Genomic DNA, 26,821 nt, shown 5'->3' on the forward strand with positions numbered 1-26,821 from the left:
CTCAGCAAGAGGTGTTCTTGGCGTTCTGGATGGGGGTGGGGTTCTCTCAGGGGCTAGAGTCAGGCTGTTTCCAGAAAGGGGGCCTTGGAGTTTGGATTAAGTCAATTCCAAGTCTCTGATGTGCCCCGCTTTTTTTTCTTTTTTATTACTATTTTTTAATTCTGGCAAAATACACATCACTTAAAATTTACTCTTAGCCACTTTGAAGTGTACAGTTCCGCGGTATTTCTTTAAAAATTTTGTTTATTTATTTGTCAGAGAGAGAGTGGGAGAGAGAGGATTAGTAGGCAGAGCAGCAGGCAGAGGGAGAAGCAGACTCCCCTGCTGAGCAGGGAGCCCGATGCGGGACTCGATCCCGGGACTCCAGGATCATGACCTGAGCCGAAGGCAGACGCTTAACTGACTGAGCCACCCAGGCGCCCCTACCGTTCAGTGGTATTAAATACATTCACACTGCTGTGCAACCATCACCACCATCCATCTCCAGAACTGTTTGCATCCTACAAAACTAAAACTCTGTCCCCGGTAAACAGTAACTAACTCCCATTCATCCTCGCCCAGTTCCCAGCAGTCATCATTCTACTGTCTGCTTCTGAGTCTGACTACGCTACATATCTCTCATGACTGGAATCATACAGCATTTGTCCCTTTGCGACTGATGCATTTCACTCAGCACCATGTCTTCAAGCTTCATCTGTGTTGTAGCATGTGCCAGAATTCCCTTCCTTTTTAAGGCTGAATAACATTCCATTCTATACATATACTACATTTTCTTTATTCCGTTCATCTCTCATCAGACACTTGGGTTGCTCCCGCCTGTTGGCTAGAGTGAATAGTGTTGATATGAACCTAGGTGTATGTGCCTCACTCTCTAAACAGATCAAAAGGTTTAAACCACATAGGAAATTATCACAGAACTATCGCCACATTGTCAGATTTAGAAAATAAGTCAACCCCCAACTCCAGAGAGGGTATCGAGGCAAAATCATGACTCCAAAACCCAATAGGTGGTGCGACCAAAGACAACGGCTGACGCAGAAGGGAAGATTCCTCTTAGAAGATTCTTCTAAGGGACAAGGGGTAAATGGTTTTATTTGAAGTGCTCATCAGTCATTGCCAGGTGACCATAATCCACACAGAGTTTAATCCTGGCGCCATGTTTGCCATGTTGAGGGGAGACGAACTCCCCCTGTAAACAGTCTGCTCTCTCAGTGAGTGGCATTTGAGACATCCCTGCCTTAAACACATTTTCATGGTTCAGACTAAGAACACGATTAAAAAGGATTCTAAATAAGGATTTATTTTCTGCCTGAGAAACTTAAAATGTGGACACAACCAGCAACGGCCAACACTTCTGAGTGTGGCGTAACGGAGAGGAAGACAAAGTGTCCGACCCAGACCATGCCCAGCATATAGATTGCAAAATGTCAGCTGTGCATCTGTTGAAAAGGGGCTCCTCCTACAGGAAGCACGATGGTGGGGCAGGGGACACTCATAAAATTAAAACTTCAAGGCACAGTGTAATACAGGAAAATGGGGTTGAGCAACACATTGCTAAGTCTTGAAATCTTTATTTTCCTTTCAGAAGCACTGTGAGCATAATGAAAAGAATACAGCTTTAAGAACTAAGCTTCACCCCACCAGGCATTAACGGAGTCCAGAAACTATGTGAACAATCTTACTTGACATCCCCAAGACGTTTATATCTGTCCAACAAAAAACCAGAGGGGGAAACATGTTAATTTTCTCAGCCCTTTGATAGCACGTATACAAGATCTCTTAGCCCCACAAAAAGCTCCAAATATTCTCTAGAACTTCAACTGCCTTAAAATATAGACTTGCATTTATCTTGGCCACATTAACGAGATCTGTTTGACCAATACATTTATATTTATGATGACTAAGGGCAGATTATGGTTGTTAAAATTTGTCCTTGGGACATGAAAACACTCCTCTGTCATTAATACATTTTGTAATATAAACTATGATGTCAGGTCAACGTAAAGGGTAAAAACGTTCCTAAAGTATGCACACATCATTTTTTAAAGCAATTGAGTCTAATGGAATAACAAAGGTCATCATAACAAACCATTACAGCCTTGGTCTTGGCAACTCTGGCCACAGAAGAATCTCCAAGAAACAATCATCATTCCTCCAATGTTATGGCATCCAGACGACAGGGATGGCTTGCAAATGAGTCATACAGGCTCAGATCCTCAGTAGCTATGTGAGCGCTGGACGATCAATTATTCATGTGTTTACAAAGAGCTTTCCTGGTTGATGTTAACCAGAGCTGCTTGCAAAGAAGAGCTCTCCAGCTGTCCTCGGCCATCCCGGGCCTCCAACTAACGAGCCGCTTTAATTGCTGGGCAAGTCATCTGGAAGGTGCCCCTCCCCTAGACCAAGTAAACACCATCCCTTTGAAACTTTATTAGGTGTAAAAATATTAATCAGAAATAATTATGACAACACTATATTTACAATACTCCCAGCAAATCCCAAAGAGAGAGAGGGAAGTTAGCCTTGACTTACATCCCACAGGGCTCCACCAGGACTGGAGTCTGGACTACTGAAGTTATAGGTCAGGGATTGGTAGAGGGCATAGAGCAGGAAATGAAGGGAAAGAATCAGAGGCTGTGGGCTTCAGGAGGGAGGTAGGAGGAAGAGCAGTCTAGAATGCTCTGTGAAGGTAAGGGAGCATGACTGAGGACCACCAAGAATGAATAGATTAGGTTGGTCAATAGCCAAACATGAGTGAACTTGACCCAGCCATCAAAATCAGCCTTGGAAGAAGTTAGATGAGAAGACACTTCTCAGCCCCTTTTGTTACTACAGCCTGTCCAGGAAGACTAATAATGTGATTAGGGCAACTCCTCTTTCTGAGCTAGGCCGAAGAAGATGGGACCAGATGGCCCCACCAGTCCCCTATCAGCTGTGTTTTGAGGGAGAACAGGATCATAGTCAAAGCTGTTGTCTGGGCCTCTTCCTCTGAAGACAGTGCAGTCAAAGCAAACAAAGGGATACCTCAGGTACACTTCTATTATCCCAATTCCAAGAGACTTTGTTGAATCCTTCAACCAGATTCTTCCCCTTGCTTAAAATTGGGCAACTTCAGACACTACCATAACTCACTTGTCCATTTCTAAGAAAGTGGTAGAAGCAAACAATGTTCTTGCAAATATAAGATCATGGGATAAAGTGAGTATATATGTATGGTCGGAGGCAATAGGACCCCTGGGGTAGTTCTGCTTAATGTAGTGGGAGGCAACTCTAGTTGGCAAGTTGCATGGGAAAGGTAAAGCTAACAGATGGGAAGACAGTGCCCCTCCCTGGTGCATAAAGCATCCTGGAGAACTGGTGTGGTATTGTTGTAAGGCCAAGACTAGATTCTGTGTCCACCCCCTCAACCCTGGTCCACCCTATCCATCCATGAATGCAGGTTTGGAAAACGAGTCCAAAGAAAAGGAATGCATCTCCCCAAGGCCCATTTTAGGAGAGCTGGTCTAAGACACTCTCTCTACACCTCCTTTATCCTTTTAAGCCCCTCAGTCCAGGGACAAGGGAGACGACAAGAGGAAGCATCCCAAGAGAGGCCTCCTTCATGTGGTTGGGGGCTCTTTTAACTTCCTCAGCCTTCTCATGAGTGCACCATTCTTGCTAATCGTGAGTCCCTGCCCCTGGCTGGTGCCCCCTCGAGAGATCTGGAGGTCAGAACAGGTTTCTCAGGAGGGGGTCAGATAGGAGTTTGGAGGAGGGCAGCGTTAAACAGAATTCCTCGATGCAGGTCCCAAGCCTCCAATGAGTTGCTAGGCCTTTGAAGAAATCTAAAGGGAGGCACACAGGACTTGCCAGAGTTACAGGTCCATGGAATTCTTTTTTAGGAGCATCCCTCCAGGCAAAGTTCCAGAATTTCATGGACCAAAAAAACCTAGGGAAGTATAGTGTTAGGGTATGGCCCCAACGGCCTGGTTAGACCTACAGTCGAAGGCTGGTGTGAGAGCCCCTCCAGCATGTTTGAGTGACTCTTGACCATCTGCTCTCTGCCATCATGGACCACTCCAATTTGTCACACTATCAGAGTTCTGGGGACACATGCCAGGAGCTCCAGCCTACCATCGCTGTTGGTGACAGCCTCACAGATAGTTTCCCAAAGACACGAGCTGGCCTGGCCTCCACATGGTACTACCAAATGGGCAGCCCCCAACAAGCACACCTCCCCACCCTGCCCCCCACATCCCCAAGGGCAGAAAGACAGGAGGATCCCTCATTGCCAGACAACTGCCTGATTTCCATCAGGCCTAACCTGATTTTTTTCTGCCCTGTGTGTCTAAGTCACTGCTCTGTCTCCTGGTTATGAAACTCCAACTTTTTCTCTGAACAGCCACGAAAGTGAGCCTTCGAGCAGTCTGCCCAGTAGAGCCTTCCCCACACTCTTCTCTTCAGGATCTCCAGCTCTTGGTTGGTAACTCTCTGCTGTGATTACAGCACAAAGTCACCACCCAGAATGAAACACAACACCCACCAAGAGTGGATATTTTGGCCTGACCTCAAATGTCCATCACCCACAGCTGTAAGACCCTTCTGCGGGTCTGTGATCGTCTATATTCCCGATCCTATATTTCAAGTGGAATTGTGTGCAAATGTTCAGTATCCAAAATAAACGAGACATCAGCCCGGCCTTTGGCATGAACTAGCTCATTAAATATAAAATAAACACAAGTAAATGGCTTTTAAATCTCACTGACAGAAAGCTTGGCAACCACTCTGAGATTCTAGAGGTCATTGGAACTTCTCTCTCCAGACAGGAATCTTCCTCACACTCTGAGGGGCAGAAGGGGACTCCCGACAAATTATGGTGTCCGGGTACCCCCCCCCATTTGAGGATTGCTCTGCACTGCAGACAATGACAGGGTCAGCAGGAAGGGTGGCCTCTGACACAGAATGGGTCACTGAGGCATTAGATGTCTCTATTTACAAAGGGTTAGAAATTCAGGTCGAAGGCATTCAGCTTGCCACTGATTACAAATCTCTAGGAACAGCCACCAAACCAACCCTGAGTTTCTCACCAGTGCCTAACTCTTGGCTGCCCTCAGAGTCCATATTCACCTGGTTTCTTAAATCCTGTGTGCATTCTGCCGTGGGGTCCTAAGGTCCCATTAGGAACGTGACTTGCTGAACTCTTATTTTTGCCTCAATCTGTAGTTTTAGCATACAGTGGATTTATCGGGGAAGGTGGTGGGCCAGATTACCTGATGGATTGTTTTCATTCTCCACTTCACGCCGAGTGTACAGAACACAAATTGCTAGAATTCGCCAACCAGAAAACATATACATATGCACCTGTTCACTTCTAATGTTACCTCAGAGCTAGGCTAGATTCCAATGATTACTAACCTCTTTTATAAAACCGACATGGAAAATGCACAGCTTTTGGTAAAAAGCATGTTCACTTGACAGCCCGTCAAAGATGGGTGTTTGCCTGGGGAAGCCATGTGTGAGCAGGTCCATTTGTAAGAGACCCGGGTCTGGTCAGGCGTCAGAATTATTGGCTTTGCCCATTCACATCAGTCAGCTTCAAAGTCTGATTTCTGTGCCAAGAAGTTAGTAAGATCTGAAACTAGTCAAAGTAGCTTCCATTTACTTACAGTTTGGGAACATTTTTTCATGATTTGGTCAGCTTCCTAGGGACAAAATGCCAGTGAAAGAAATGGTTCATCAACAGAGTTAAATCATTGGATCAGTAGAAAGATTAGATCTTGGTTTTTAATGAACTAGAACATGCTTTTTCTCCTTTGAAAGGTTTTCAGTGGTTTATTTCAAATCACAAAATCAAATTTCTTCTCATCCATGGACCCCAGAACTTTCTCACCCTGAATTTGAGGAGGTGGACCCGGTCATGAGTTGATGAGACCAGCAAGGATCCCGGAGGGCTTTGTGACAGAACAGCCACCCTCCTGAGAGCTTTTAGGGAATCAAATACTTACAACCGAGAAGCAGAGAGCACCTGGAGGATACCCCCACTTCCTTTAAAAAAAAAAAAAAGTTCAGGGATGGAAAATTAAAACCCATCTACAGGTATTTTCATCAATCTTTTCCACAGCATGGGCTGAGCTACCATTCACCACCACTCTCCTTTCCCCTTCTTTTTGCTCTTCTGCCAAGAGGGACACCATCATTTCCCTGGGCAACATTAAACAGTCTCTCAAACAACATCAAACTAGGGGTCTTCCCCTCCCTAGTCCTACTGCCCACTCTCCTATGTGGGGAAAACTTTGGGATTACTAATGAGATGTATTTGGTGTTTTGTTTCAAGGCGAGGAAGCTTTTGTCTTGCTTTTCACATGTTCCACATCAGAGTCTGACAGCAAGGCTGCTCTCATGAGTTGATTTTCTACCCTGGCATGTATGCAGTTCTCCAGCCCACAGACACCGCATGCTACAAAGGTTCCATCAAACACTCGTGGACATTGTCTGAGGAGCAACAGTGCCAGAGCCAAGATGACCTAAGGAAAATTAACATCTCAAGCGTTTCCCGAAGGTCAGGCTCTTTCTGCCTTCTCAAAAGCTAGTCTAGGGCTTGAGAAGAAAAGTGATGTGACCCTCCAGCCTTATCTGGGGAGCTAGTTTGTTTCCATCACATTCTTCCAGAACATTCTCCTCACTTGCCCACTCTTCCTCTTGTTCTTTCCCTACAGGGTGGTGATGAGATTATAGAGGTTAGCCCTCTGGACAGGCAAATGTAAAAGAAGGAGCAGGAATCCCACCATCACAGTTACACAAGGGGTTTTCAGAATTCTACCTTGTCATTTAAGTGACTTACCAAAGTCCTCTTAAGTTACCACAACTGTATTTCTTTGCCTTGCACAAAGGCACTAGGGGGCGCTGAGGCACCAGGAAGTCCAAAAGACAAAATGCTTGGAAGTCACAGACCTGAAGGAAATGCTGAGGTACCAGTTCCAGAACCAGGAAGTCCAAAAGACAAAATGCTTGGAAGTCACAGACCTGAAGGAAATGCTGAGGTACCAGTTCCAGAACTTTGCCTCCAGTGTGGGCATTTTTGAGGACATTTCTTCAAAGGTACTTGACATTCTAGGACATGATTCCTACTACTGGCCCAGCAGGTACACAGGGTCTCCCACTTTGATGGTCCCTGTGCTTTCCAGGACAAAATACTGCCCGAAGAGAGGTGATTTTCCATACAGCTTCTGCTCAGAAGGGTCACACAGACGATAACTGCAACAGGAGAAAGATCACCATGAGTCACAGCCGAACAGAAGCAAGAGCTCAAAGAGCATATGCTTCCTTCTCGGCTGAAGTAAATGTCCACCCTACACAGGGCCACCAGGGGCCACCATTCCCACCAAAGTCTAACAGAAGAGGGCCTCCTGGAGTTGTGCAATGAGCGGCCTGCCCAGGGCATAAACTACAGAAGAGCCCACGGTGGCCAGACGCCCACATCTTCCTTCCATGGGGCGTTCCCGTTCGCAGCATTCGGCGATGCGGTACTTGAGATGTTTAGACATACGTTCCCACCTTCCGTTTCTCTAGGCATCTCTCCTCACTAGAACCACCAGTGCCTCAGGCTTGGAGCCCTGGGGGCCTCCAGTGCCCTCCTCCCCTCACTCTCCACCGCTCCTCCATAGTTGCCAAGCCCTGAGGTTCTTCCGGCCCCGCATCACAGGATTTGCTCGCGGTTTCTCCCACAGCCAGCCCCTTGCTTTCAGCACGCTCAGACCATTGTGACAACTTCATGGCTGACCTCTTCTCACTCTCCGAGCCCCGGCTTCCAATTCGTTGTTGGTGCTACACTGTATCACTTTCCGCAACCCGGCTTCCAATTCGTTGTTGGTGCTACACTGTATCACTTTCCGCTCCCCGGCTTCCAATTCGTTGTTGGTGCTACACTGTATCACTTTCTTAATTCTGCTCCGGTCTTAACCATGCCAGGCTCAGGCACTCTCAACGTGCCTACAGAATAACATTCCAGCTCTTCAGCGGGGCATGTGAGGCTGTCCACCTGGCCCCAGAAGCTTTTTCAAACCTGTCACCCTCTGCCCCTTACCTGCACCTGCATCGCTCTCTACCGGATCCCTCAATGTCCTTTTATCTTGCTTTGCACTTCACCAGCTCCGAGACTCCTGTGGGATGCCCCTCTTCTGCTTCCCCATGCGTTAAAATTCTACCTTCCCCTCGAGGCCCAACTCAAATGCCCTATCTCCTAGGAAGGAAGCCCAGGAGCCCCCAGCCAGGAGTAATTTTCCCAGCCTCAGTGTTTCCCTGCCTGCCCCTGGAACACTCCCATGCCTTGTTCTGTAGTCAGGGCACATGTCTGTCTGTCTGCAAGACAGAGGGTCCCTGCAGAAGAGCAGCTGTGACGAACTCCCTTGTACTGCTCACACCCAGTGCTGGGCCCTACCCGTCCCCAGGGACCCACAGTCATCGTTGAACGGATGAATGAAAAGCCTCTATTAGAATCAGCATGAACATCTCTGTCCGGCAGAAAACACAAGCAGTCCCAGGTAGAGTGTGTGGGAACAACATGGCGACATTCTCCCCCCACCCCCCGGGAGAAAGTTTTCCTTCAGTTTCTCACTGAAGCTAGCTCCAATTTTATATCATCTTTATATTTCAAACTTTTTTTAAGATTGTATTTATTTTTCAACAGAGAGAGACACAGCGAGAGAGGGACCTCAAGCAGGGGGAGTGGCAGAGGGAGAAGCAGGCCTCCCTGCTGAGCAGGGAGCCCGATGCGGGGCTCGATCCCAGGACCCTGGGATCATGATCTGAGCCGAAGGTAGACGCTTAACGACTGAGCCACCCAGGCGCCCTATTTCAAACATTTTTATAGAATGTCTTCATTTCATTCTACAGTGCTTTAAAAGTGGGGGGGGGGGGGAACCTTTTGTGGCAAGCTGGTCCTTATTTTGTCCTTCGCTTCAGAAATGGCTGATGAGCAACCGGAGCAGATCAAATCCAGGGGTTCCTTCCGGGACCCTCAGCTCCTCGCCAGACTGCAGGCGCCCCCTGCCTGTCCCGGTCCCTGCTGCATCCCTGAGCCTGCTACAGAGCCTGGCACACTGGGGCCTCTCCAACAAGGCTTGCTGAGCAAACAAATGAGCAATCAGCGGGTGGATGAAGGCCATGAGCTGCTGCCCCAGGCGGCCCTGCCTCGCCCCCAGTACTCCCCAGCTCGGCAGTCAGGTCCCCGCAATGACCTTGGACCCTCTCCTCACCTACCTCTCCCATCAGCATGCAATACCAGCGACATTTTAGGATCTGTGTCTATCAGAGAGTGGCTTCTTCAGGATTGGAGTTCTGTAGCCTGGGTCCTCGATTCGGATTATTTCGTGGGGGTGCGGGGGGGGGGGCACTGAAAGTTCTAAAGAACACCTCACACAGCAATCTCTTAATCCTTACAACAAGCCTAGGGGAGAATGTGAGTTCTCTCCACTCTACAGCTAAGTCTCAGGAGTAACCAACGTGCCCCAGAGCACAGATCTCAGTGGTCAGGCGCGGTCTGGCCACTCCACCCACAGTCGCCATGCTTCCTACCCAGTATGCGATTGACCCCTGGTCATCTATACCGCATCTGGGTACACGCACAGACCTGAGAAAAACTGAGCGGGTTAATACTAATTCTTGTACACAGAGGACTGGCCGCTCGTGGGTTCCACCTGCCTGTTCCCATCAACCACTCACATAGACTCCCCGACCAGGTAACTGAGAGGAGAGGGCCCCTTCCAGCCCAGCCCCCTTAAACAGCGCAAAGTGGGGCAAGAAATTTGGTTCATGCGAGCACAGGTTTGGTCACCCGGTTCGCAGGTGGCCATCCATTTCGTCGCCTAGGAATAGAAACGGGGAGCGCTGTGGCATTGGAGAGCTGGCTGTGTGCGGGCCTGCCTTCCCTACAACCCTTCCCAACTCTCACCCCACCTGCAGCTCCCCCTAACACCGCAGGCCCCTGCAGGGACGCAGGAAGCCCCCATTAACGAGATCATCGGCGACCCCTTGTGGGGATGAGCGGGTACTGCGAGCGGTCTGCAAATGCACGTGCACACCAAGCTTTGTTCCACAGACTGCAAACAGTACCGTATCTTCCCAGGACCATCTATGATTTTGTTCAAAGATATATTTTTGTTGTTGTTGGGGTTAATAAACTACAAACTCATTTAAAAGTTCCTTTGTTAATGCATTTTCTTTTTCAATGAATAGGAAACATACAACTACTCTAATGAGCAGGAGGTTCAAGACACTTTTAACTTCAACAGAGGTCTCTAAACTGGAAGGGTGTGGTGTGAGTGGAAACCTGTAAAGGTTTTGTGCACCATGTGCACCATGAGGGCTGCTCATCATTTACTCTGCCTGGTCTGCTCGTTTACTGGTCAGTGCCCAGGCTGTGACGACAAGCAGGGTCTCTCTCTGGTCACCACTGGATCCCCACCTTGGGGCACAGGCCACTTCTGAGGCCTCACAACCCACTAACCCGATGGCCAGGTTAAGAATGAAACAGCACAGGGGCGCCTGGGTGGCTCAGTCATTAAGCGTCTGCCTTCGGCTCAGGTCATGATCCCAGGGTCCTGGGATGGAGCCCCTCATGGGACTCCCTGCTCTGCAGGAAGCCTGTTTCTCCCTCTCCCGCTCCCCCTGTTTGTGTTCCCTCTCTTGCTGCGTCTTTCTCTGTCAAATAAATAAATAAAATCTTCAAAAAAAAAAAAAGAATGAAATAGCACTGTGAAGGCAGCTTGGAGGAGGGGAGCCCTACAGACTGAGCAGATCTGGGTTGGGTTTTATTTAATGCAGCTTCAGAGAACAGAGAGAAGTGTCTTCAGACTTCTCCTTCTCCCAGAAGGTGTCAAGTTCATAGACTGAGACTATCAACAATCAGAGCCTACACAGTCATTGTGTACAATATTTTATCATCTATTTTTTAAAATCATAGGTATTGCCTTATTCTGATCAACCAGGACAGGTATTATTAGTCCAGTGTTTACCAATAAGGAAACCGAAGCATCAAGAAGCTAATTGACTTGCCAAAGTCACACAATCAGCCAGTGATAGAGCCAGATGGGGCTGGGGGTGTCTGTCTTCTCCCACGGTATTACCACTATATCCTTCTGTCTTTAGCTCAACATAGCCTAACACAAGTGGCAAATGTCCTTAATGTCAAAGTATTCATGTGTCCAACAAAACTTTTGCATCTATGAAGCAAACGTGCTTTCCTCTTTCTATTAATTAGGAGCCAGATGTTCTGGAAGCAGCAATGACAGACTCCCACCACACCTTAAGCCCTAGGGATCAGTGCGGAAGTCACTCTCCCTTAAGAAAGAAAAGAGTAGGGGGTGCCTGGGTGGCTCAGTCCATTGAGTGTCCAACTTTTGGTTTCAGTTCAGGTCATGGTCTCTAGGTCATGGGATCAAGTCCCACGTCAGGCTCTGCACTCAGCTTGGAATCTGCTTAGGACTCTCTCTCCCTGTCCCTCTGTCTCCCCCCTCAATAAAATCTGGAAGGAAGGAAGGAGGGAAGGAGGGAAGGAGGGAAGGAAGGAGGGAAGGAAGGAACAAACGAACGAACGAACGAAGGAACGAAGGAACGAAGGAAAGGAAGGAAGGAATTCCATCTTCCTATTTTCCCACTAGCCAGCAGCCTCCTCTGCACCACCCACCACGAGGATCTTACAGACGTTCAGCAGTGCCAGACATATTTCTTTTTCTCTCATGGCTCTGCCACCCCGCACTCTGCCTGTGGGCGACAGGCTTCAGTGGGTAAGGCTGGCAGAGGTCTCCCCTGTGTCCTCAAAGCAACACAGCCCCTGGGCACCTGAGGACAGAGGAAAATGGAAAGCAGCCTGGCTCCGAGCCACCTGCCTGAGAGTGGAGAAGCTGTTCTGGACACCGCTCTTTGCTCTGCTTCCCATGATTTATGTCGCGAAGCCCGGCCTTTCTCTTTCTCCAGATTTATGACTACCTGTCCCAGGGAGAGCATAAATTACTACATCTATGGCCATTTCAATCTCCGTAAGAGATGGGAGACACCTAGGCTGGCTGCTTTGTCTCCCGGGATATTAGGAGCCATTAGGGTGTGACTGCCGGACCGCAGAAAGCCTGTGGAGGATCAGGGGGCTGTGCTGGATCCTGGGACCCCCGCCGGCTTGCCCTCGCTCTGTGTCTGGGTCAATGATCCTCGTTCTGTAAACACAGCTTCCCAATGGAGGCGAGCACGAAAGAGTCAGAGGATGGGCCTAAACACCTGAGTGCTTTCAGCGCTGCAGAGACACTAAGTCCAGGGTGACCAAGCAACATGTTGGGGAGAGAGACTGGACAAGATGTATAAAAAAGGGTGACGAAGGGTCCCCAAAATCACTCAGCGGGTTTGCACCGAGACTCATCCAGGTCTGTCCTACCCGGCTTATTTCGGAGGGAAGAACACGCCGGCCTGCGCGGGAGGGGGAGCGGCTGATAAGCACAGGGTTCCTGACTCCCAGGACGGGGCTCCCCCCGCCACCGCGACCACACCCCCACCACCTGTCCTTCTCCCTGCAGCGACTCTGTGGCCACAGGAGGTAGGAAGACCAGACTCCGCTCTGTTCTGATGGTGAGTAGGGCATTTTGAAGAATAGCTAGTCTGTCGTCACCGCTTCTCAAAACCCCACTCTCCTTACTAATGTTCCAACACACACAGTATTATCACAATCCCCAGACATGCAAACAAGTTAAGAGAATTTTATAGCAAACACACATTTACCAACCCCCTGGACTCTACCTATAACACTTTACAGACACTTCCTTTTTTTTTTTTTTAAGATTTTATTTATTTATTTGACAGAGAGAGACACAGGGAGAGAGGGAACACAAGCAGGGGGAGTGGGGGAGGGAGAAGCAGGCCTCCCGCCGAGCAAGGAGCCTGATGCGGGGCTCGATCCCAGGACCCTGGGATCACGACCTGAGCCAAAGGCAGGCGCTTAACGACTGAGCCCCCCAGGCGCCCCTACAGACAACTTCCTTGATCACATTTTTATCCATCCATCAATGCATTATAATTTTTTGGCATTTCCAAATAACTCACAGACATCAGTGGACTTCACCTCTAAACAGTTCAGCTGGCATATCATGCCCTAGAGTTAAAATTTTCTTTGCTTTTTTTGGGGGGGGGATGTACAAGGTGTGGAATACATAAATCTCAAGTGTTTTATCGTATTAAGTTCTTAACATTAAGTAATAAATATTAAGTTAAAATGAGAAAGTGAATTAACTTTGTTTTCAGCATTGAGAAATACACAGTGCCCCCTCAAAATGATGAGATTTGCCTTCGGCTGGTCTGTACCTTCTCATGGAATGTTCCCGCAAATCCACGCTCAGTGGTGGGGACCCAGATGGAAAGCAGTTTGCTCTTCAGTTCAAGAATGCCTCTCTTTGATCCCCCTCAACCCAGCTTGTCTGACTTCACTCCTGATCCATCTCTCTGCCTTGTGGCCTGGCCCTCATGAAGGACACCTGTCTTCTCGGACGACAGGTGCTGGCCACCGAGGGCAGGCCCAGAGCCTCATGCCTGAGGGTGATTTGCCAGCTGGGACAACAGCCCTCTACCCCAGGGCTTCAGCAGGCCCAGCAACGGCCAGATAGTAGCTTCTGGAACAGCAAGATCAGCAGAGTAAGATTGGTGTTGATCAAAGGAGGCTAACCGGTTGGCCTAAAGAAGGCCACAAGGTTTGTGAGAGAGGGAAGGATGGCAGGCAGCAGGAGTCACATTCCAGGGCAGTGCATCTGGTCACACAAACCCCTCACTGTGCTCTCCCACGATGGTTTTGGAGCCAGATGGCACCAACTGCGTCCTGCCCCAAGTCTTCTGGGGCTTTGCCCCAAGAAGCTGTCACGGTGATGCTCCATGCCTTCCCTTCCCCCTCTATTAGAGCCACCTGGGGACACAAGTCAGGGTCAAAGCTGAAGGGCTTGGGAGCTGCAGAGATGAGACCTGACAGCCCCCCTCCAACCTTACACGGGGCAGATACCACCACTGAAGTTGCTCAGGTCTTCAACTGTCATTTTAGCAAAAGTAACGCAGGTTGATCACAGAAAGTTTAAAGACTACATATAAGAATATATCTATTTGCCCATAATTCCATTACTACAAGAGCACCTCCATTAACATTTTGGTTTATAAACTTTCAGCCCTTTATCACTCATGTGCATTTATATATTTTAAAAAAAAGTAAAATCGGGGCGCCTGGGTGGCTCAGTCAGTTGAGCGTCTGACTCTTGGTTTAGGTTCAGGTCTTGATCTCAGGGTCCTGGGATGTAGTCCCGAGTCTGGCCTCGTGCTGGGCATGGAGCCTGCTTGAGATTCCCTCTCCCTCTCCCTCTGCTCTTTCTCTCTCTCTCAAATAAATAAATCTTTAATAAAATAAAAAGTAAAATCAAATAAAAAAATACTCTATCTGCTATTCTGTAATCAGCTTTTAAAAAAATCCATGTTATTTTAACTATCTATTCAATTTAAACTTATTCTCTCTATCTTTCACTTAAAATTTTTTTATTTTTTATTATGAATATTTTAGAGTAAACATAAAAGTAGAAATGCTGCAATGAATCCCCATGTAATTATCACTCATATTCTATTAATCAAGGCTTTGACACATTTTTTTCCATGTGACCTTTTTTTTTTTGGCTAAAATAATATACAGCACTTCCCAGACATTGTGTCAATTCCCCTACTTACTTCAGCACCCTTCCCCAAAATACATGGAGAAATTCTTACATCACGATGCCATTATCACACCTAATACATTTTTGGTATCATCTGATACTCACTTCATAATATAGTTTGCCTAAATATCTAAACAATGCATTTCTTACATTGGTTTATTTGAATCATGAACTCTAAATGAGAAATAAAATTATTTGTGCAAACAGGCATTCTGGGAACCACGGCCCCCAGGAATACTGCCCAAGTTACGCAGTCACTGGGACCCCCTGCAGCATTAAGACTGTATGTTCATGGTATTTTCACTGCTTCTAGAGAGATCAGGCTGCCTAGTCCTACCTCTTCAGGGTCTCCAGCGGCTCCTTCCTGCTCATGACGCCGGTGTCTGGGTCCACCATGGTTAAAATGCACCTGGACATACACACACAGCATCATACAAGGGACAAAGCAGAATGGCCTTAGCCCTCCCCTCCTTCTCCCTGCCAGGGGTGGAGGAGCCTTACCTGGAACAAGCCATTATTCTTTTCATTATCACGTCGCCAATAAGCAGCTCATCCCACGAATCCTAGGAAACAAAGCACAAAATTCCTGTGAGCCCTTCTGAGCCCTTGCCCGGACACACCTGTGTAGGGACTTCACATGAGGTGCCGCCTAGCAAAGCCACTTACACCCAAGATGGCAGACATTTACATCAGCCCTGAGAAGCCACACACCCTCCTGTCCGCTCTCTGCCTATGACATGTCTGTTCATCTTCCCGAAGTGAAAGTCTCTCTCTGCTCTCTGTGCTTGGAACTCCCCTCGGACAGAGGCCACTGGGCTCGAGGAGCGGGGAATGGAAGGCTTGGGGCCCCCAGAGGGCGTGGGGGACAGAGAGAAAGGGCGTGGAGGGGGAATCACTCTAAATTGTGCAGCCTCAGGTGGATTTAGACCCTGAGGGCATTGGTAGGTTTACCTCGCATCTCCCCTGGTGGATCCGAACAGATCAAGAGGGTGCCCATCGTCCTTATGTCTGCATCTCCCCTGGCGTGTGAGCACAGCACTCCAGCCCAGCAGGCTCCTCAGGCATTGGCCCACAGCCTGGGTCAGTGGTGCCTCCTTTTCAGGACAAATCAGATCAATGGACGTGGCGCCCCCTCAGATCCAGCAGGGGAGATAGGAAAAGTTAACGATCGCTTTATTTTTTAAAGTTCCAAAAACTCTGAGCAAAAGCACTGTGCGGTCGTACACTGTGCGTGGGTCTAAGTGCACAGGCAAGAACTGATCTGGAGGTTGAGGGGAACAAAGCCTCGGATTGCTCTGCTCAGGGGAGGTTTTATGGAAAAGATAGGACTGGAATGGAACCTTCCAGAACAGAGACTTTGGAAGGCACAGAAGGGTGAGGAGGCTCAGGGAATGATTAGGAGGAGGACACTGAGGAGACAAAGGACATGTGAGCCCAGCCCTAAACTTCCCACCCAGGGAGGGAAGTGCCACTGCCCGAGGGCTGAAGACAAAAATTCTTGAGTTAAAACCAACCTGCCCAGTCCTTTGTTGGTCACAAGCCAGAAAGAGACCTGCAGACTCAGAATTTTACCTCTGAGAGTGTGTATCATTCTTGCTAATACGTATTGTAGTTTTTAATTATAAAATGGGTCTCTTAACTGCAGGTGTCACAAGGATCCCAAAAAGCTTGGGCCGCCAGACTAGAGCAGCCCCCAGCCTGTTCTGTGTGCATCTGCCCACCAGGGGGCACTGTGGTCATAAAAAAAAACATAAAAGATGCAAAAGGGGAAACGTGGGTGGTTCTGGGTAGGAAATTAATTTATTATTCATTAAAGAAGTATTTCCAGAGCCCCTTTTAGGTTAGGGGTTGAGTCACAGATATATAAGGTAAAAAATTCCACCATAAGGAAAGCCAGAGATGTAAACGGGTCTAAGGCCTGAGCCCTGGGATACTCTGAGCCTGAGCAGACCCTTAGGGGCCGCCAGCTCCCGTCCAGTCTGGGTTGATAACACCCCTGGGGTCACCTAACCGCCTGCGCTCACCCCCTTCCTGGCCTGTCGCGCTGGCCTGTTCACAGGCTGATCACCTGGGGCTGTGATCTCCTTGGGAGAAGCAGCCATTCTTCTTCAATCCTGTTTTTCCACGTGTCACCCACAGTGCAGGGGACACAGGGGCACCAACTCACAGTGGGATGAGTGACACGCTATGACAAAGTGAGCTCAGCCAAAATGCTGTATTAACATCCGACTTAAAATGTAAAATACTCCCAGTTAGGGAGCGCTCAGAGTTAGATGGAAATGAAGACTTCCGGAACAAGATTCCGTTCAAACAAATCAAAATCTGAGGTCCTACTCTGGGCTGTCTCCTCTGCACTCAATTTCATCTACATCTGACCACCTCCCAACTCTGGGGTAGCAAACGTCATCAACAAGACCCAGGGCTCAAGGACTGCGGGGCGGAAGGAAGCTTAAGTCGGTCATAGCTGGGGGAATGCCTGAGCCAGGCACCTTCACTCTGATTGTAGGACAGAAACCCTCCCCCACCTCTGTCTGACACTTTCCACCTCAGGGAGCTTTTCCGCAGATTATCCACCTTGATTCTGACAGCTGCCCTCAAGGGAGGGGCCGGCTGAAATCATCTACAGGTGCAGGAAGCAAGGGCCTCGAGGGGTGCAAGGACCTGTCCAGGGTCACACAGCCACTTAGTGAAGCAGGTGGATTCAAATCCGGTGCCCCAACCTCATGCACGCCCCCTACGATGCTCAGAGTTCCTTTGGCCCCTGGTACAGTCTGGGTTCAAGACCCAGGTCCTCCACTTCTTGCCATGGGGCAGCCTGGGACGAGCCAGGTCATCCCCACCCCAGGCCTCTCCTCTCCCCCTTATAAAAGGGGAATGATGACTTTCATCTCCCTGGGCTGCAAAGCACAATGTGAGCATTAAATGGAAACCCTCCCCCTCCTTTCTCTTTCCCTGAGAAGGAAAACCCTCCAGAGAAACTGCTTTCCTGGCCACAACTGGTGCGAGATGAATATCAATGAGATGGTCAAAGGCAACCCACACTGATTTTTCCCTCTTGTCTGAGTCCGACTGAACTGCGCAGGATGTGAGCAAGGGCAGACGAGCTCCCTTGTCACTGTGGAACACGGAGAGAGCCCAGTCCAGGCTGTCGGGGAGAGAGCACATTTCCCACCTCACACTAGGAGCTGACCTGCCATCTTTGAAAGACAGGATACGCTCGGAGCGGTTCACATAAAATGTCAGAGGTGGATTTGGAGTTACTTCTATTGCCCTTCACTGACTGACACTGCATTTATACTTTTCATAAGTTACCTCAGCCAAACTGATCCTTTAACAAGCCTATAAGGTAATCCTAGGCAGAAAGGACCACCCCATTCTCCAGGCAGGTAAAGGAGCCTCAGAGGGAGCACACAGAGTCCTACAGGGGCCAGCAAGGAAGCCGACAGCCAACCTCGGAGCCTTGGGTTTGAGTGTGGGCTTCAAACCTCTGGACTGCTTTTTTTTTTTTTTTAGATTTTATTTATTTATTTGACAGAGAGAGACACAGCGAGAGAGGGAACACAAGCAGGGGGAGTGGGAGAGGGAGAAGCAGGCTTCCCGCGGAGCAGGGAGCACGATGTGGGGCTCGATCCCAGGACCCTGGGATCATGACCTGAGCCGAAGGCAGACGCTTAACGACTGAGCTACCCAGGCCCCTAGACTGCTTCACCAAGCCCCCAGGCCACCAATCTCTGCCTTCATGGTTGACAAGGGACAGAACCAAACAAAACATCCAAAGACAATGACAAAGGTAAATCTGCCACCAGAATCATGTGGCCCTCATGCTAAGCCACAGCGCAGACATCTGAGTGCAGATCAAAGGTGACACTGGAAGAATTTTAGGGTAGTTCCATCTAGCTTGGGGACTCCACTCCCACACCCCAACAGCCATACTTCAACAGCCTGTCTTCTCCTGGGGCCATCAGTTGAATAGGAAAGCCAACTTCAACAAGACATGAGCACACCCTGCGTTTGATCCATGGCCCACACACATCATGTATTTTATGCTATATAAATTTGGCTCAAAAACTACTCTACCTACTGAGAACTGTCCTTAGAAGTCTCAGACCCAGAACCGCCCCATCACCAGCATGTCATTTATATTTGCGCCCTCCTTGCAGAAGTCCGCATTGATTAGATGGTTAAGAAATCAAAACTCTGAATTGTCTAGCATACAACCAATAACTAGTGAATTCTTCAGAATAATCTAATGCAACATCAGAGGCTCTTATACCTTAAAAAAAAAAAAAAAGTTAAATCCAAGAAAAAGGACAAGGAAGGCATCAAGTTACCTCTGCATAGACACCACACCCTGAAATTACAATATTGGGCCTGAAGTTAGTCATTTTAACTTTCTTCTCCAGCCTGGAATTGAGATCTGCCAACGATGCCTCAGAAAGGATCAAGTATGGGCTGGTATCTGAGTACACAATCTGGTAAGGAAATAGAAATGGTTAGAATGTGGTACACAGAGGTCACATGTGTCTAGTTCCTGGAACCCTCTCTTCCCCGGCCCCACCCCCGTGTGCACACGCACGCACAAACACACGCACAAACACACACACACACTGTTTCTAAATATTTCTTTTAGTTCTTTATATAGAAAAGTCATAGTGGTTCAGAAGTCTTAAATAGCCTTGCAGATAACAGGAATTACATGATGGAATGAAGAGAACTTGGCCTTGGGATCAAGAGCTGCCACTGGTCAAGTGCCCTTAAGGAAGTCACTCCACCTTTCCAAGCCTCAACTTCCCCAGTGTTGATGGGCTTGATGACCTCAATACAGGTGATAAAAATACTCACTGCTTCCCTGGATACCTATTAGTTAATGCAACATGCAAATCAACATCAAATTCGTTTACTGACCATTTATATAGTTTTTTTTAACAGCCATAATAATTGTGCTACCAACCCTCCCTTTATGATGAATCCTTACAGCCTTATTCCTGAAAGGGCCAACCTGGTCACTTTAAGTCTGTGGATCTCCATACTCCCACACTCGTTTGCCAATTGTGATCTGCCAATTGCAATCACACTGTAAAAAAGGTTGGACTCCACATACAACTACAGAATAGAATGGAAAAGATCTGGACGTAGAACAGTTTTGAAACCCTGTCGGCACTGGAAGGCTTACATAAGTAGGAAGGTAGATGCCCATGGGAAAAATGCAACAGTCCCCCAAATCAAGAAACACAGATGAAGTTTCCAAAGGAAGGGCTTTTATTTTTTTGCCTATTTTTTATAATCCCCAGCCACTGCTCAGGCCAAGCTTCCCGGCAAAAATGACAGGGCGGAGCTCAGCAGACAGGCTGCCCCGCCTGATGGGCTCTGCACCCCTGAGGAAGCCAGTCTTCCACAGGACACACCAAAGGCCAAAGCCCAGGGGTGCTCCTCTGACCTGGTCGGTGGGCCGGAACGCGTCCAATATTTGGTGAGAATTTCTCGGTTGCAGGTGAGGCTCAAAGTACACCAGGCGATAGGGCTGCGTCTTCAGGAAGCTAGTTATCCACTGGGCCGCCGCCTCCCCACAGTCCCTGCCCTCGATCTCCAGGCCATGCACTCTGCAGGGGGTGGCAGGGGCAAAGAATGGCCGTGGCTTTGAAACTCTGGACACCCTAGCATGTCCCACACATATCTGAAAAGCTGGGATGTCACTGCAATTCCTGAATTATCAGGAAACATCATTTTAGCCTGGCCCTGCCTCCCAACCCCTGTGTGAGGCTCAATGAAGTCAGTTTCAAACCTTGCTTTCCCCAGTTTTATGACGGAGTGATGCATACCTGTGCCTCCCTATCTGGATGCATGGGAGAACAAAATAAGATTATAGGTTTGAAAAGATACAGAGTTCTCCAGAAGAAAATGAATACATCAATATAAAGTAAACTAACAATTACTGCAAAATCTGGTTCACCCAGCTAGATAGCAACCACAAATCTTTACTAATAGGCCAGCTAAACATTACCAGTATGATGATAATGAAACTAGATGCGGCAATGTATGTGAAAATGTTCTATAAAATCTAAAACATTATAGACAACAATAATCTGATTTGATTTGGTTGCTAGCAGTAAGCGTTGGATTTGAAGTCTCCCCTGCCCCAGACATACAGGATGCAGAACTGCATGGCAGCTGTATGTGTCTCACAGCTCAGAGAGGAAAGAAACAGTTATAGGCTGGTGTTTCCCAGGTGTAGGACCATCACTATTATGGGTATTCAAGATAAGACTCACACTTGGGTACAACAGGAAAGAATGGTGAGCGGCAGAGAGAGAACATGATTCTGTTCAGTTTCACGATAGTAAGGCTTTAACTTCTAGCAACACGTGATAATCATCTCTTTTTTAAAAAGAAAGAACGGACCTCAGGTCCAGAGACTTCTGCAGGCAATATTTCTAGCTAGAATTAGGTAACATTCCACTTATAGCATATATTTTTTAAAGATTTTATCTATCCATTTGAGAGAGAGAGAGAGTGCACGCACAAGCAGGGGAAGGGCAGAGGGAGAAGCAGACTCCCCGCTGAGCAGGGAGCCCGATGTGGGGCTCTATCCCAGCACCCTGGGATCATGACCTGAGCCGAAGGCAGACGCTTAACTGACTGAGCCACCCAGATGTCCTGAGATACACATTTCTTATGGAATTATAATACATTGATATTTTATTACTGAAGATGTACGTAAATGAACTCACTACACACCCTGTACAATAAGAAAATACTAAGAATAAGAAAAATAAATAAATGCCTTTAAGGTCTTTTTTAAAAGCTAAATCAATTTGAAGGAAAACATTAAATAAGTACAGTTGACTCTTGAACCACGTGGAGGTTAGGAGTGTCAACCCTCCATGCAGTGGAAAATCCACATATAACTGTTGACCTCCCCAAAATTTAACTACTAATAGCCTACTGTTGACCAGAAGCCTTATGGGTAACATATAAACTGGTGATGAACACATATTTTGTATGCTATGTGTATTATCTATTGTATTCTTACAATAAAGCTAAAGAAAAGAAAATGTTATTAAGAGAATCATAAAGAAAAGGAAAGAAATGTGTAAGACTGCACGGTATTTACTGAAAAAAATCTGCATGTTCAAATCCACAGAGTTCAAACCTCTGTTGCTCAAGGCTCAATTGGATGCCCGAGACCCAGCACAAAGCATGGCTGAGTTGTACCAATGCCTTAAGTTTGGGAAAGAGGAGAGAGTCAGGTAGACCTACTCGGGGGTGCATCCTGTTCCCACAAATGACTAGCTCCATGACCTTGGTTTTATCTCTTACTTGGTGCCTTAGTTTCTTCATCTATATAATGGGGATAAAATCACAACCTTCTTATGAGGATCAGGGATCATCTATACAAAGTCCCCCAAACAATTCTGAGGTTTCGGATGTGCTCAGTAGATGGTAGTAATTATTCTAGTTTTGGGGGTTTTTTTTCCCAGTTATTTCAAGTGAGCTTTCTTCATAGCAGTCTCTTATGATCCTTTGCATTTCTGTGGTATCAGTTCTAATGCTTCCTCTTTCATTTCTGATTTTATCTGAGTCTGCTCTCATTTCTCTTAATCTAGCTAAAAGTTTGTCAATTTTATCTTTTCAGAAAACCAGCTCTTATGTGTGCCAACTGTCCTCAATTTTTTAAAAAATAGGGGCACCTAGGTGGCTCAGTCATTAAGCGGCTCCCTTTGGCTCAGGTCATGATCCCAGGGTCCTGGGATCGAGCCCCACATCGGGCTCCCTGCTCAGCAGGAGGCCTGTTTCTCCCTCTCCCCCCCGCCTTGTGGTCCCTCTCTCGCTGTGTCTCTCTCTGTCGAATAAATACTTTTTTTAAAGTTAAAAAAAATGTTTAAATAAAAATAAACCAGTTCTCCATTTTGTTCATCGTTTCTATTATTGTTCTGGCCTCTGTTCCATTTATCTTATCAAAGATCTGCTCTGATCTTTGTTATTTCCTTCCTTACGTTAACTTCGGGCTTAGTGTGTTCTTTCTCTAACTCCTTGAGGTATAAAATTCAGCTGTTTATCTGAGATCTTTCTTTTTTTCTAATGCCGGCATGTATCACTATAAACTTCTCCCTGAAAACTGCTTTTGCTGCATCCCATAGGTTTTGGTAAGTTGTGTTTCCATTTTCGTTTGTTTCAAGATGTTTTCTTACATTTTCCTTTCGATTTCTTCTTTGACTCACTGGTTGTTCAGAAGCGTATTGTTCAACTTCTGTATGTTTGTAAACTTTTCAGCTTTCCTCCTCTTTTGGTTTCTAATTTCATACCATTGTGGATGTAAAAAAATATGTGATATGATTTCAGTCTTCTTAGTTTGCTGACTTTGTTTCATGACTTGTCACAGGATCTACGCTGGAGAAGCCTTCTTGTGTGCTTGAGCAGAGCATGTATTCTGTTGCTGTTGGAGAGAATGCTCTGTAAATGTCTGTTAGGCCCACTCGGTGTGAAGTATGGCTCAAGGCCAACATTTCATTAGTGAGTTTTCTCTCCACATGATCTCTCCATCGTTGAAAGTGGGATACCAAAGTCCGGACTATTGCTGTCTTGTCCACTTCTGTTAGTATTTGCTTAGTATATTTAGGAACTCCAAGGTGGGGGGGGCATATATATTTACGATTGGTACATATTCTTGATGAATTTATCTCTTTTGGGGGCACCTGGTGGCTCAGTCGGTTGAACGTCTGCCTTCGGCTCAGGTCATGACCCCAGGGTCCTGGGATCGAGCCCCGCATCGGGCTCCCTGCTCAGCGGGGGGCCTGCTTCTCCCTCTCCCACCTTCCCTATCTCACCCCCCTGCAGCTTGTGCTCTCTCTCTCTCTCTCTCAAATAAAAAAATCTTAAAAAAAAAGAATTTATCCCTTTACATAATATAATGTCCTTTTTTGTCTCTTATTACAATCTTTGGCTGAAAGTCTATTTTGTTTGATTAAATACAGAAACCCTTGCTCTCTTTTGGTTTTTGGTTTCCATGTGTGTAAATATCTTTTCTTAACCCTTCACTCAGAGCCTATGTGTGTCCCTAAAGTTGAAGTGAGTCTCTATGAGGCGGCAGATAAATGGGTCTTGTTTATCCATCCAGCCTCTGTGCCTTTGACTGGAGAATTTAATCCATTTCCATAAATTATTAATAACAAGGGGCTCCTGGGTGGCACAGTCAGTTAAGCATCCAACTCTTGATTTCGGCTCAGGTCGTGATCTCAGAGCCATGAGATTAAACCCCCACGTCGGGCTCCATGCTTGGTGTGGAGACTGCTTAAGATTCTCTCTTGCCCTCGTGTTATGAACAAACAATGAATCATGGAACACTGCATCAAAAACTAATGATGTAATATATGGTGATTAACATAACAATAAAAAATTAAAAAAAAATAAAAAAAAATAAAAAAAAAAGATTCTCTCTTGCCCTCTCCTTCTGCCCCTCCCCCCACCAGCCGTTGAGTGCACCTGTGCACTGTCTCTAAAAAAAAAATGATTGATAACTAAGGACCAATTAATGCCATCTTATTATTTTCTAGCTGATTTGTAATTCCCTTGTTCTCTTCTTCCTCTTTTTCTATCTTCCCTTGTAAATTGATGGTTTTCCATAGTGAAATGCTTTGATTCCCTTCCCTTTATCTTTTATGATTCCACAGAGGATTTTTTGCTCTGTGATTATCATAAGGTTTAATTAAAACATCTTATAGATACAGCAGTCTATTTTATGCTGATAATTTAATTTTGATCTCATACAAAAACTCTACTCTTCTACTTCCCACTTCATGTTTCTGATGTCACAATTCACCTGTTTTTATATCACATATTTATTAACAAATTATTGTAGCTATAGTCATAATACTTGTCATTTAACCATTATGCAAGACTTAAGTGATTAACGCACCACATATTACAGTATTTGCGTATTCTGAATTTGATTTTGTGTTTATTTTTTATTTAATTCTTTTAGTAATCTCTACACCCAACATGGGGCTCAAATTCATGACCCCAAGATCAAGAGTCACATACTCTACCAACTGAGCCAGCCAGGTGCCCCAATTCTGTGTTTACCTTCATCAGTGTGTTGTATATTTTCATATGTTCTCATATTAGCATCTTTTCCTTTCAGCTTGAAGAACTTCTTTTAGCATTTCTCGTGAGGCAGATGCAGTGGTGATGAACTCCCTCAGCGTGTGTTTGTCTTGGAAAGTCCTTATCTGTCCTTCACTTCTAGAGGCTAACTTTGCCGGAGAGAGTATTCTTGATTGGCAATATTCTTGATCACCCCACTCTCTCCTAGCCTGTAAGGTTTCTGCTGAGAAGTTGGCTGATAGCCTTAGGGGGGTGCCCTTGTAAGTTACAAGCTTCTTGTCTCTTGCTGCTTTTAAGATTCTTTTCCTTTGATTCATGAACTTGGCGATGCAAAGGTCTCCCCAGATTTAGAAAGTTCTCCGCCATTACTTCTTTAACTAAATTTTCTGCCACTCCTACTTTTTTCTTCTTCGGGAACTACAAGAATTCACCAATCGTTTCTTTTAATGGTAATCCATAGAGCACATTGGCTTTTTTCACTCTTTTTCATTCTCTTTAATTTGTTCTCCTCTGACTGGATAATTGGAAGATCTGGTCTTCGGTCCCAAAGATTCCTCTGTTTGCTTGACCCATGTTGCTGTTATAACACTCTAGTGCATTTTTCATTTCATTCATTTTATTCTTCAGCTCCAGAATTTCTCTTTGGCTCTTTTTTTTTTTAAATCATTTCTATCTCTTTGTTTTGCTTCTCACTTTACCCATTTATTATTTTCCTGTTTTCACTGAACTGTCTCTCCATGTCTTCTTGCATCTCATGGAGTTTCCTTAAAACAGCTATCTGAGAGCGCCTGGGTGGCTCAGTCGTTAAGCGTCTGCCTTCAGCTCAGGTCATGATTCCCGGGTCCTGGGATCGAGCCCCTCATCGGGCTCCCCTGCTCAGCGGGAAGCCCGCTTCTCCCTCTCCCTCTCCCCCTGTTTGTGTTCCCTCTCTAGCTGTGTCTCTCTCTGTCAAATAATTAAAATCTTAAAAGAAAAAAACAGCTATCTGAGTGCTTTATTGGGTAAATCATACACCTCCATGTCCTTGAAATAGGTTACTAGGTTCCTATGCTCTCTTGGTGATGTCATGTTTCATTGACTTTTCATTTTCCTTGGGGTTTTGTATTGCCGTTTTCATATTTGAGTGGGAATTACCTCCTCCAGTCTTTACTAACCGCCTTCAGTAGAGAAGATTCATAAATACCTACAATATGAGGCCCTTATATTAGCACAATTTGTTCTCTGCCTTTTTTCTTTCTCTTCCTACATTTCTCCTATGTTCTGAGCAGCCTCAGCTGTGTCACTGGGTCCAACATTCCACCGACACACTGTCCCAAAAAATCCAAGCCAAAAAAAAAAAAAAAAAGTCCAAATGTTCCTAAAACTTTCAACAAAGATAATGTAGGCATGGTTTGAGGCTATTTGCCTGAATAATCCATATAAGGCCCTAATTCTCTGTATCCTGTTAGTGGCTGGCATGACTTGTAAGAAAATCAAGCAACAACCTCAACAGTAAAAACAGGTGTACTGGCTATGATCATGACCTTTTGAAAGTGACCCCTGCATCCCAAGACTCATCAGAAATCTTTAGGAGACTGTGGGCTGAAGTTACAAGTCCTTCACAAGAGAATGGCCTGTGCTGCCAAAGAAACCCAGGTCCAAAAGGTCCTTGACATCTTCACCCTAAGAGTCTGTAAACTATTGTAACATGTTTAAACCTTCTCATTTTGCAATTTCCAAACATGCTCTTGTTTAGTCTTTGAGTGTGGACCAGAGAGCCTGTACAGGGCCATGAAAAAAGTTTCCACATAATTCCAAATGAATTAATAATTAAATGGAAAAAAATAACCACAAGAAAGTATGGGCAGATACCCAGTCATGGCAAAGAAACAGGAGCCAGGATGTGAACAAATATATAATACAAATTGCAACAGACATATTAAAAAATTTGCCTCAGGGACACCTGGCTGGCTCAGTCCATGGAGGATGCAACTCTTTGATCTTGGGGTTGTGAGTTCAAGCCCCATGTTGGGTATAGAGCC

The 26,821-nt window shown here is 46.4% G+C and overlaps 1 protein-coding gene across 4 annotated transcripts in view; it reads right to left on the reverse strand.

Moving 5' to 3' along the window:
• Window positions 1–1,555: 1,555 nt before the first annotated feature.
• The window catches only part of MTARC1 (mitochondrial amidoxime reducing component 1), a 31,330-nt gene continuing 6,064 nt past the window's right edge, over window positions 1,556–26,821 (reverse strand). Inside the window, exons 3-8 of one of the 4 annotated variants that reach the window (XM_025892224.2) lie at window positions 20,137–20,299; window positions 19,031–19,171; window positions 15,201–15,262; window positions 15,037–15,108; window positions 7,003–7,233; window positions 1,556–6,930 (exon numbers count right to left, since the gene is read on the reverse strand). In XM_025892224.2, the coding sequence (XP_025748009.2) occupies window positions 7,107–7,233; window positions 15,037–15,108; window positions 15,201–15,262; window positions 19,031–19,171; window positions 20,137–20,299 (565 nt within the window). In that variant the 3' untranslated portion in view covers window positions 1,556–6,930; window positions 7,003–7,106. The other 3 variants (XM_025892225.2, XM_073884118.1, XM_073884117.1) reach the window with 3 other exon arrangements.

Source organism: Callorhinus ursinus, unplaced genomic scaffold, assembly GCF_003265705.2.
Source record: "Callorhinus ursinus isolate GAN/ISIS: 27379988/994484 unplaced genomic scaffold, GSC_fseal_2.0 scaffold54, whole genome shotgun sequence".
NCBI classification, from domain to species: domain Eukaryota; kingdom Metazoa; phylum Chordata; class Mammalia; order Carnivora; family Otariidae; genus Callorhinus; species Callorhinus ursinus.